The sequence below is a fragment of the Polypterus senegalus genome, chromosome 4 (genome assembly GCF_016835505.1).
Source record: "Polypterus senegalus isolate Bchr_013 chromosome 4, ASM1683550v1, whole genome shotgun sequence".
NCBI classification, from domain to species: Eukaryota; Metazoa; Chordata; class Cladistia; order Polypteriformes; family Polypteridae; genus Polypterus; species Polypterus senegalus.
In genome coordinates, this window is record NC_053157.1 from 79,839,562 (window position 1) to 79,852,277 (window position 12,716).

General features: G+C 37.6%; 1 protein-coding gene across 1 annotated transcript in view; it reads left to right on the forward strand.

Moving 5' to 3' along the window:
• Positions 1-839: 839 nt before the first annotated feature.
• zdhhc2 (zinc finger DHHC-type palmitoyltransferase 2) overlaps positions 840-12,716 on the forward strand; it is a 249,563-nt gene continuing 237,686 nt past the window's right edge. The window contains exon 1 of the mRNA XM_039750921.1: positions 840-1,083. Within this exon, the coding sequence (XP_039606855.1) occupies positions 957-1,083 (127 nt within the window). The 5' untranslated portion in view covers positions 840-956. The remainder of the gene's footprint in view (positions 1,084-12,716) is intronic.

Sequence of the window (12,716 nt, forward strand, 5' to 3'; positions counted from 1 at the left end):
TTTCATGCATTGGAGTCTCCAGCAGCTAATCAGAAAGCAAGTTCCATTTTAAAATCTGTGACTTATTTTAAAGTGTCAAAATGCCCAAAACAAACACTGCCATTTTGCAACAAAGCAACTGAACTAAAACTAAACTAAGAACTGAACTGAGACTCCAATTGAAAAAAAGTTCTAATAAAAGGCCACCAATCTGTCTCTCCCCTAAAAATTCTCCCCAATTTCACCCCAATTTCTCATAACACGGGTAAGTTATCACGGAAGCTTAAAGTTGTTTCCCATGGGAATCAAAAACTGTTTTAAGATGCAAACAAACTGGTTATAAAAGGTTTTGCCTTTCACTCCTGTCCAGGCTGATGATTCTTTCAGACATCTGACTTTTACCTGAGACCTATCAGTTGAAAAGGTTAAAGCACCACCTATGCAAGTTTTAAACTTAAAAGAAGTATCTGTTTTTTTAATTCATTATATGGCTCAGTCACACCAAGTCAGGGATTTGAAACTCGGACAAGAACCTTGAGTCAAAAACACATAGAAAAATCGTCACATAAACAGTCACTCAAATGAACATATTAAAATGAACACTGTGATGGACTACCATCTTTCTTTCTTTGCATTGAGCGTACAGGATGGCACAGCACTTTCCTCTCATCACGGGCTGGTACAACTTGAGGTAGCGAAGCGCGGCTTCAGCGGGCGTCATAGTAACCAAGGGCGGAGCTTGCGTCGCCACACTGCAGACACGAGAGCGACTGGTGAGCGCTGGAGTGCTGCTGTGCAGTGAGCGCGACAAGCACCAGGAAGAGGGAGGAAAGGAGAAAGCAGCTGCAGAGAGCATATATTCATGTATATAGAACTATATCAATACATCACTTACTGACTTAGTTCATTCGCGCTTTCAGCCGTTTGCTGGAACCAGTCTGCAGTTTTACTGGAGTCTGATGGTGTCTGTGTAGAAGATGGCGCCGTCGGGCTCGGGCAGCGTTAAAAGGAGCTGTCAGAGAGTTTTATACTGGATTCCAGTTCTGTTTATCAGCATCATAGTATGCTGGTCCTATTACGCCTATGTCATCCAGCTCTGCATAGGTAAGGCAAAGAGATATCCGATGTGTTGCTCTCTTGTCTTGTGTGGGGCTTGTTTACAATATTTTGATGGCTCTGCTATTGTAAGAAAGAACCAAGAAAAAAAATAATAACATTAACAGGCAGTGAATGAATTTTACTACACGCCGCAAAGCACTCCTCGTGAGCGCCTAGGGGCACGAAAATGCTCCAGCGGCGTAGGCAGTCTGTGCTATATAATCACAGCGGAGGGACATAGGTGAATGTAACATATCAGGCATTCAGTTGTAATTGTGACAGTAATCCTCGAGTGTTCAGAATTTGGCTCCTCTGCGTAGCAAAATAAAAAATCCTGCATCTGACTTGCATTTGGGTCCCTCCAGTTGTGGTTCCGAGGCGTGTTATCGATCGCAACCTTGTATAAAAACCCGTAGTACACGGAGAAAAATGTGATGAAAAATTCAAAACAAAGGAAATTTAAGTAGGTTTCTCTCCAGTAGGCAGCTCATAATGCGCATGATTTGTTTTTAACATTTTTATTAGTTAAAACTGGGGTCCGGTGTCCAACTTTAGTTTATAAAAGATAACTTAATGTCTGAAATATGAACCAAAAAGCACGCAAGCTGATCGTTTTTGTTTTCTCTGTCCTTCTTTCTGTCAGTTTTTTTCTATGACGGACTTTGTCAACTTTATCCTAAGTGTGCGCATGACACCACTATAGTGTTTCAGTGTCTCAAACCAGCAATATTAGTTGACCAGTTTCAGGCTTGTGGAGATTTAATAAATGATATGTTGTGATTTCAGCCCTCGCTACTTGTGTATTTGTGAGAGAAAAAGACACGCAAATTTAATTGAAAATGTGTTTTCTGGAACTCGTCAAGTCAGTGGTGTTTACTGAAGGCACATACGGAATACTAAGCTGAAGACACTGCAGTAATAACTTGTGTGACTGCTCGCCCTTGGAAGATGTTTCTCCATCGTGGAGACATCAGCAGCAGGCAGTGCTTCGAAAATAACCAGCTGTATTTGTGCAGTTTGTAGACAGGCTTCATTTCAGCCTCTAGCAAAGTGCTTTTCTTCAGATTGTGAAAATACTTGATGAATATTTCCCGAGGGCTTTTTTGAAAATTAAATTTTGAACTCCTTTTGTGACTTTCAAAATGGTTCTTCCTTTCATTTTGGTCACAAATTAGTTGTGCCTATTTGTAACTCTGTGGGTTTATTTACATTTTAATTGAAAATGGAAATGAATATAAAGAGTGTGTGGCAAATAAATGTCTTGCAAAATTCTTTAAAGTAAATCAATTTTACCCACACATACTTGCAAATGTAATCCCCTTTAACACAATTCAGGGTAGTGGAGGTTGGATTCTAGCAAGGTATCATTGGGTACCAACCAACTCCCAGATGGGTCACCAGTTTATCACTGGAGACAATCGTGCACCAACGTGCAGTTGCTTAATAACTAATACATGTGTTGGGCATGAATATGGAGAATTAGAATACCTTGGAGAAAGTGCAAAGTCCACACAGTCAATGGGCAGGGCAGGATGTGAAGCCAATCCCTGCATCACTGTGCCAGAATATACATGGTTTAGCACTATGAAAAATAAATTTGTGTGATAATGTGAAATAGTGACAGATTCTATAGTTAGAAAAGGGTTGCAATTAGTATAGTGAACTTAAGTAAACAAGCCAGTGTGAGTAATTTGGCTTTATGGGTTTCAAGAAAGCCCCCAGTGCATAACTAATAGAGCTGAATGAAAATATCTGATTTAATAGAATATTGCATTTTTATTACATATCCTTGACACACTTTTTTTTTTTAACTTTTTTGTGTTGTTTTGCATCGTGTACCATAATGGGAGTCTCTGTAGCAGTTCTGAATTTTCCAGCATGTTATCTTTGGGAATGTAGAAGTAATCTATTTTATTGATCATTTCACAATAAATTGCACTGATTTTATTTTTTTACTGCTGCCCTAACTCCTGCCATGAATCCTATTATTTTTAGTCTTTTATAGTGTTTTTCAATATATTATATTTTGTTATGGTTTAGATTTTTCTTTCTTTTTGATGATGACATCATTTCAGAACCTTTTTTGTTGTTTGCATTGGCATATTGCTGGGTTTCCTTATGGTATTGAAAATGTTTATAACTGTTTGTTTGTCTGCTATAAATAGCAGAAATAATTTGAACTGAGGGCCAGAAGATGAAATGCAAGTCAGCAAACACATTACATAATGAAATCAAGCTGTTCTTTTGTGAAACCAAATCAAAACCCTAAATCATAACCAAAGTAGCATTGCTAAATAATAGAACAACAGGAAAAGTAATTCAGATACTGTGATATGGCTTTCCATACATGGTATATGGGTGTGAAGCCTCCAAAAAGCTCAACAAAAGGCAGTCCAGGAACTTCACTAGCCAGCCCAGATATGGCATACCCAGTCAGGAATATCTAGATAACTACCCACAATCTTCAGTCTGGCTAGGCCCAAAGTGGGTAAAACTAGAGTAAATTTACAAATATAAGGAAATGTCCTACATATATTAAAATGATGCCCTGCAAGAAAGGGGATTACTGTAAACCTTTGGCTTGCAGAAAAAAAGGCAAACACAGAATCTTTATAAATAGTAGATTTATTAACAAAAAATGGAAGGTATAACAAAATGGCCAAAGAGAGCAGGAAAGGGGCTGCCTAAAAGGCAGTCCTAATGCAAATAAAAAGGGCAGCTCTATAATCTGTTAGAGAAAACGACAGACAGATGCAAGATAAGGTAAAGAAGCCAGTAAATCCAATAAAATACAATACTTACAGAAACAAGAACTCCTTCAGAAATTACGTGTGTCACAGCTGGGTCCTGCTTCTGACTGATAATATAAAGCCAGAAGGATAAGCCAGTAGCTGTGACATCAGGGTGGCCCTGCCTCCTGGGCCTCCACTCATAAAACACATAGAAGAGAGGCACATTTGGATTAGATTAATCTCAAGAGGTAAATTTACAGCAGGAGAAACATAAAAAACAAGGGCACAGTCTCACAAGAGAAATAATATGTAATAATAATATGGTAAATATTTACAAGCAGAAAATACATAAAATATGAAATATAGTTTTTTAAAAATGACAATAAAATACATAGAAATTCAGGAAACTGTATACTGTTGCACAGCTGAAGTCATGTGCTGTGATCTCAGACCCAATTAATATAGCAACACTGTAACAACAACATTACCAGGAAATGATGGTGCCCATACAAAGCAAAAAGACAAATTAATTCTAACAGTATAAGAAGTGGAATAGAAAATTAACATAATTTGATTCAGCATCCCATAAAAATAATAAAAAAAAAATTTAGAAATACACTTCCAATAAGATGCGGTGGGCTGGTACCCTGCCTAGGGTTTGTTCCTGCCTTGCACCCAGTGCTGGCTGGGATTGGCTCCAGCAGACCCCCATGACCCTGTGTTAGGATATAGCGGGTTGGAAAATAACTGACTAGATTTCCAAAAGGAAGTAAAAAATGATAAATAGAATAATAATGATAACAGGTTATGTTGCCATCACGTGGTTGTTGGCTATGCGTAAAATCATTACCAGTCGATTATTTAAGATGGCGACGTAGCATGCTTGTCATTCTAGCGTTGGGATAATGTACAAAAGAAAAGCAAATCTTCTTGGTTTGACTTTGTGTTTATTGTTAGTTAGGACAATATTATCATGCTTGATTCTCTTTTGTCTCTTTAAAAGGCTTGTTAAGATTCCTTAGTCTCCTGGTACTTGACCCGTGCTCGTTTCTTACTCTGGGTTTGTGTTTAACACCTCCTTTCTTCTACTCGGTCTTTTCCCTCTCGCAGTAATAAGGTGCAGACCTTCAGTCTGTATATTACAATATCAAATGCTTTGTCAAGATGAACATTCAAGTTAATTTTGATTTCATAGTGCTACAGCAAAGTAGGAACTTATTTTGCAAATGAGGCCATTTCAATCAAGTATTTCTGCACAGTTTAAACTAGGATTATCTCACAAGTTATCTTGAAAACTAATTTATGCTGAATTTTGAGTTTTCTTTGTGCACACTGATGTAATTAAAAGTAACACACATAAACAAGAAACTTCAGTTCAGTCAGTCATCACAGTAGTGGATGCTTTTTTCTCGCATCCTAAGAAGCTGAAGTTATGTATATAAATAGTAAAACTCGCCCAGACTCTTCAACTAAACCAAATCTTAACGTTGATATGTACATTTCTGTGGGCAGGGTGTAGTGAACTGGAGTCAGGTCTGAGAACTATTTTAATAAATTATTCTTGCCAAAAAATATTAAATTAAATGAATTATGACACAGTGATTGATCAAGCAATAGATTGAAGAGGTAGTTTTTAAGGAGAGGCCACTGAAACTATGAGCAGATATTCTATTCTCTAGCAGTGCAGTCAGGCTAATATTAAAAGAAAGGGGCTTTTGTTCGTAAGTCAAACCAGACTTAGTTAAACAAAGACTAGAATTAAGCTCAAGCGACCAAAACAAAATGCAATTAAGAAAAAATGAATTAAAGGCTTTCAACACAGTTGCATATGCTATAGACATACAATAAGAATGTATTAATGAAATATATTAATCAAATGTTACAGAATATACTGATTACACACTCAATACTGGAATCAGCAGACAGCATGTGTGTAAGCACTATAAACACCACTAAAGGTGTGTGACATTCCCATACACAGCAAAGCAGAGAGAGTGATGTAAATAATCACCTACCCTGTATGGAGCTCAGTAGAACTTTTTGTAGGACTGTTAGTGCCCCTGTCATCCACAGTGAACAGGCTCCTGGGATTCAGTTTGTCTCTGCTCTTAACCTTTTATGTGGTTAATGGCAAAAGCTTCTCTGTTTCCGCCGCCATCCATATGAGGTTCTTCCACTGCAACATCAAACTGAGATGCAGAGTCCTTTCCAATCTTGTCTACAGTTAAGATAACAGTGGGCAATTCAGTCACTTTCTAATGTCCATGGTGGAATTCTTTGAAAATTATGCTGTCTACTTTGTAATTATCAATTAACTACATTCATGACTTTGGTTGTACACCCAAGCTCCTACCTAAGGTAACGTTGAGCCAGCACCAACAAACCGCATAATCGTACTTGATTGAGAAGCACCTGCCAGTTAAAAAATAGCTATTTACTTCTCTGTGAATTCACAAATAGATTGGACTGGCACAGTCTCTGAGGTCCACCCTCAAATGGGTCTAATCTTGCCAGAGCTGCAGAATAGCTCTGCTAGCAAATGAAAAGAATGGTACTTTTCTTAAAAAACACTAAGGAGATATTAAGTTAACTAACAGATCTTTTGTCAGTTTTTTGGAACTGAATAGCATTCTGTTTTACTTGTGTGTGACAGCTTAATAATATAATACAAAAATAGCATGCTATGGAAATGGCAATGTCTGTGAATTTCACAGACTGTTTTTTGTATCAGCTGTGTATGATTTTGGAATAATAGCAGACTTTTCAAGAAAGTGGTCTTCTGACTCTGAACACACTTCCCATGATTCTAACTCAGAGTTGAGTGTGGGAACGCAACTACGTTTATTTTTAGCTGGAAGGGAAGTTCAGTTTGGTAGGTGCCTGTGATCTTTTCAGTACCTCCAGAATCTTACATCTAATTTGATTGAATTTTCTGTAGTTACTTCTTAAGTATTCATTTTGTGAAGTGTTGTGTGTTTTGTTTGAATATTGTTTTTGACCAAGATGTTTACATTAAAGGAAAAAGATCTTCATTACTGCACAGGTAAGCTGACTGGCCAGGTCAATTTCATGTGTGTTTGGCATAACTGTTTGAATAGTGCTACAGCATATAGCATAATGTTTAAGAATCTTTAGTTCATTATGTTTTTGTAAAGCTGTTGCTTTAAAGATTGTAAATGTAACACAGTCTTTATGTTCAATACTTTATTTAGCTTTCAGTCTGATTGTATCAAGTTCAAGTCGATTATCATGTATATAGAGTACAGGGTGCGCACAAAGTCCGTATACCCCTATCTTTTGGAGGATTTTGAAAGCTAAAGGTTACCTCTTAGGAATCCAAAACATATGTATGGGTCCCTCCATGATCTCTGCACAGCCGAATGCGCCGCCAAGTTCTCCTGCTCATGTTCTGCAACATTTGCGGGGTGACTTTCTGGAATGTTGCGCGAACCGCATGTTTCAGATGATCACGTGTGGTGGGCTATGCTTAATTTCTTCAAAGAAATGTGGATTTTCTTTTCCACAGAAAAAACACGTTTTGATTGCGGGAGCTGCGATAAATCGCGCACTCATCAGAGAACATAACCTTTTCCTTCTCAGCATTTGTTGGAAATTGGTGCAGCATCAGATAACAAGCTTCCTGACGTGTGGCCAAGTCGGCATCTGATAACTCGTTAAAGTGCAATGGACGCCAACATTTCATTTGCAAGTCCTGTTTGATGTGTTTTCGCATTGTCAATTCCGCTATTCCCAACTCAGCAGCACGTTTACGAGTGGATTTCATTGGGGATCGTTGGACAGGCTTTGCCACATCTGCACACGTTTCGTGCCTTGTGGATGGTTTTTCACTTTGCGGCTCATCTCGGACGCTGCCTGTTGCAAAAGCTTTCTTCTCCCACTGCAACAACGTCCTCTTTGTTGGCAATGCCTTCCCAAAACACGCAACAAAGTCATCCATGACATTTTTGATCGATTTCCCAGTAACAGGCCGCTCATGGACCCACACAGTGGCCACCAAGCGCTCCTCGATTGTGAAAACACTTGTGTCACCCATTGAACGACCGCCACGTTTTTGCGATTTCTTGAGCGGCAGCAGGTGGCAGCACCAGACGGGATGTCGGAAACACACCTCGAAATACCGGGAAGACTTGGGCTAATGTCCACAGGAACCAAATTGTCATGGTTATTCCTGGAATTGCTCCTAAATATAGGGGTATACGGACTTTGTGCACACCCTGTACTATAAAATACTGACCAACAATGGGGCATGTGACTACTCTCAGATGCCAACACTGTCATTTTTAGGCAAAGGTATTGCAGTTTTAAGACACTTCTATTGAATATTTATTTATACAATTCATCCTATAGTTTCAAAACTTCTCTTTGAGTAAATATGTTCAATCAAACAGCCGCTTTATTGTGTTTAGCTCAATGATAAATTTATTGTTTAATGAAAAAGATAATAAATTACTATTGAGGGAATTCTAATTATATTTTTTGAGTATGTTGTTTGTTAAATGTTTGTAGCATTAATACCCTAAATGACTGAGGTTGAGTTTGGGAGGTGTTGGGGTATGTGGTCCCACTTTATAACTACTACATTTAGAAGAAAACCAGTGTGTTTTCTGGAACTTGGACTACTATTTGTCACTTTTGATTGATTGTTTGTTGGCATCTTTAACATTAATAGTCTACAGCTGTGTCTCCAGTCTCTGTCCTGGAGGCTCAATATTACGAGCTAGATCCTGTTAATAATAAAGCAAGTTATTTAATTCTGTACCTCATTAGTGATCCTGTCCTATTTTATAATTTCAGATTTATTTAATGTAGAGATTTGAGACCCCTGTTAAACATGTATTTCATAACTGTATTCATTTATGCAGCCCAAAATATAATGCATATCTGTCTTTGATGTCTTGAGGTGCAATTTTTCTTATTTTTGGAGTATTTACATTTGTTTTTGTAATTTTTTGTATGCTTTTCAGCATGTTCTGTTTGTTTCTTGTAAGGGTTCTGCTTTTTTGTAACTGTGTTTTAATAGCCACAACCATGCTGTTACCAGCAGAAGTGCATAGTAACTGTAAACAGCAAGCAGGCATCATGTGACTGCTTATGTCATCACTTTCCAACTTATGATTAACAGTTCATAGCTTCTATTTCATTAGGTGTTTTTAGTTTTAGTATTAATTTGTAATTGTTAAGAATGTTTAGATTTGCATCACTTGTCTTGTTATTATCTTTATTTTTTTTTTTTATATGTTGAGCCCAAGGGGGCAGGGCCACCTGACGCTGCAACTATGCATGCCTGTGGCCTATATAAGAGCTTTATAATGCTTCCGACTTGTGCTGAGTTGTTAGTTCTTGGTTGAGTTTTTTGGCTTCCTATTCTGGATTTTTTTTTTCTTTTTTAAGTTTTTTAAATTCTCTGATTAGATTAGTATCTTTCAGATTTTGTTCTTGTTCTCTTTTGGTTTGCCTTTTTGGAAATAACATTTTATTAATGACCTTGACTAATTTTAAAATTATTTCCTAAGTGGAATGTCACCTGGTCAGAGGTCTAGTGCAGTGTGACCAAAGACTTTCTATGGCACTATACTTGTAGTTGAGGTAGAGGAAGAGGTGGGGCCGCTGACCCAGGAGCGTAAGTGATGTCAGTAGTCCCCCAGAGAGTTCTGCCCCATTCTAAGGCAAACTGAAATTGAGGTAATTTTTGTGTCACACCAAAAAGACCCAGAAGAAGGACACATCAGAGAAACAGCTGGGACTTGATAGGTTTTCACAAGCAGAAAGGCAAATCATAATGAAAAGGAAACTGACGGAACATCTGATAAAAAGAGTGCACCATTAAGCCTGTCAAAAACTAAAACATTTGTTCTGTATCAGAATGGTTTAGGGTACTCAAGTGAGCCCTACTTAATTTGCCTGTGGAAATGATTTGCAAATAATATGTTTGGTGAATATTTGCTGGGTGATACATATAAACTCTCTTTGCTGTTGTTTAATGACTAGTGCCATCTAGACGGGAGTCTAGGAAACATATATAATCAGGATTCCAAGAGGTGAGGCCAGAGGTGGACAGAAGACAAGGTCTTCAGTTCTTTTCTATGTCCTAGCCTTCATGGTTGAGGATAGAACAGAAAAATGGGTGAGTAATGGTATTACGTCCAAATTCTTTCCCAGTATTTGTCTTCAGTAAGTCCCCACAAGAGGTGTACTGTACACACCCGCTAAAACCTTAAATCCTCTCTCACCTCTCCGTCAGTGTCTTTTGTCCTGTAAATGTGTCGATAAGCAGCAAGCAGCCTGCTATCCCGTCTCCCCGGCCACCGCCACAGTTCAATTCGCAAAGAAGTTTCTCAGTGTTTATTTTCGAGTGAAGTGCTGCAGCTTTATAGGGTAAAAAAGTACATCGTCATTTGGAATACATACATTTCATGTGTGTTCAGTTCCATCAACAATCTCTGTAAAAACATTAACACAGAAACATTTTTCATGTTTTAGTAATAATTGAAAAAATGTAGACATGAAATGTATAATGTGTGAAGCCTGAAATACAAATATGAAATAAATACTTTGAGTACTATATAACAAAACAAGTGCACTTTTATTCAAATATTTAACCGAAGAAAAAAGAAAGCAGGTTACGGTACGCAGTTGATACGACAGTTTGCGTGGTGCAATACAAAATGGCAACACAAAAAAATCCAATTAATGAAAATACACCTTATAGACGGATAATTTATTATTTTTATCAAGGGAAAATTAAAGTTTTTTACAAAAGTTCAAGAAATCTAGAAAAACAACAGTCACGGTGATGTATTATAAAGGCATATTGCTGTGTGCAGGGCTGGTCAAATCCTATTTGGAGCTCTAGGCAAGGTGGACATTTGTCATCCCTCATTGCCCATAGATGACCTGTGGATCTCCCTCGGTGTCAGGAGCACAGGCCCCTTCAGTAGCAAAAATAGAACCCCTTTATGTATATACCACAAATTTTAATTAGTTTGGACCTGGGCACAGCCATAATGTTTACAGTTGTCATGGATTTTGCTGGTCACATATCCTGGGGATCACATATGGTACTGTGTCAACACCTCCAACCTATAAAACATGTTTGTACTCCACTGACTCCATGCTATTTTGAGATATTTAAAACTAACCTTTGCTTGTGCCTTCTTTAATTATTGAGAATCTTTCATGCTTGTTTTGGTGTACAGAGCGTGTGTACTTTTACCTTCACAAACAGCACCTGCGCAGTATCATCAAAGTTTGACAACAACCGGTTGTTCAAGGGTCACCCTCAGTGTCTGGAGAGCGTATCCCTTAACTTTAATAAATGGTGCTCCTCAGGCAACGGTGCTGTAGGCAGCTGCCTAATGAATTGTCCGTCTCAGGTCGTATGTATGATGAGTCCCAATAGTTTTTCTTGACATTTTTCTGCTGAATAAATCACTGGCTGAAAAAAGACGAGATCCAGCATTGTTTATAGTGGCCTTCTGTTTTGTTTTCAAAACCTTTTAAATTAAAATAACAAAAATATAATAATGACACCTATAAAATGCTCATTGTACTCTACACAAGCAGATAAGTTTGAATGCAGTGCACAACAAAAGATGACTACTGCAGGAGCCTCTCTTTAAATGGTTCTGGTTCTTACTTAGGGTGTGGCTTTTACTGGTATAGTGTAGGCTCAGCAGATATCAGAATGAGCATAATAAACGGAAGTTAACACCGTGTGATTCTAAAGGATCTTGTTTATCCCATGGTGAAGCATTTCTATCCTTGCAGTTGTGAAAACATCCAAGATAATACCTCTGACCACAGGGCATAGAGGATTAAGAAATGAAGATAATGAAGCTGCAGTTCGTATGCCATTGCCATTCCAACTACCATATCTCAACCCAGAAAATGCTGTACCTGAGACAGCTTTCTTTAACACCAAATATAGGATTTTCTCATGGTAAATTGGTGCCAAGTTGAATTCAGATTGTGCTGGGAGCTTGCACTAGCCCATCAATCTTTTGGGAAAATTAAACCAGCATTCTTAGCTTTTTTTTTTTGTTTGTTTTAGTGCACCCAGAGCCTGAAGCACACACGACTCATTTGTACTTTTGCCAGTTACATTCAAGCTAAAGCTCTATGAAACTGTAATTGTGTTATTTCTGATTTGCTGCCTTAATGAACATTTTTCAAAGTGGATTAGGTCTAATATTGTTTTGAGGGCTGTAGTAGTAAACAGTCTTAAAGTCTGAGGCAATAATGTTTGTTGTTTCTGTCATTTGTTTGGTGGGCAAGATAATGAAAAATGCAAACTTCAGGTGTGGAAAATTATTGCTATGTAGTGAATTGAAGCCAAGCGATGGGATAATTAGAGGCCACTGTTTGAATACTTCAGATTTATGCTTGCCTTGCCCAATATAAATCTGTCTAGCCTTGGCCTTTGCCAATATAGTGAACTTGTTAGCCCTCAAGTTTTATAGATGTTAAGGTGAAGATATTTCACAAAGCCTCTTAAAAGGAGGGTTGGTGTTGGTTTTTAATTTAATTTTCTACAGATTGTAGTCTTCTTAATATTATCTTTGGCATAATGCCTATTCTAATATTTGGGCCACCTCTTTTCTACTTTTATTTCATTTGTTTTTGGAATATATTTCCTTTTCACATGAATCATAGTGCATTGGTACATGGAGATGGGATTTAAGAAGTTTCATGTTCCTTTACATCTAGTAGAAAAAAAATACTACTTGCAAGTCTCCCAGAGATAACTGATAGTAGTACAAAACCAATAACTTGGAAAAAAAACAAACACTAAATACAGTTAATGGAACATACAGTAAATAGACATATGCAATATATATATATATATATATATATATATATATATATATATATATATATATATATATA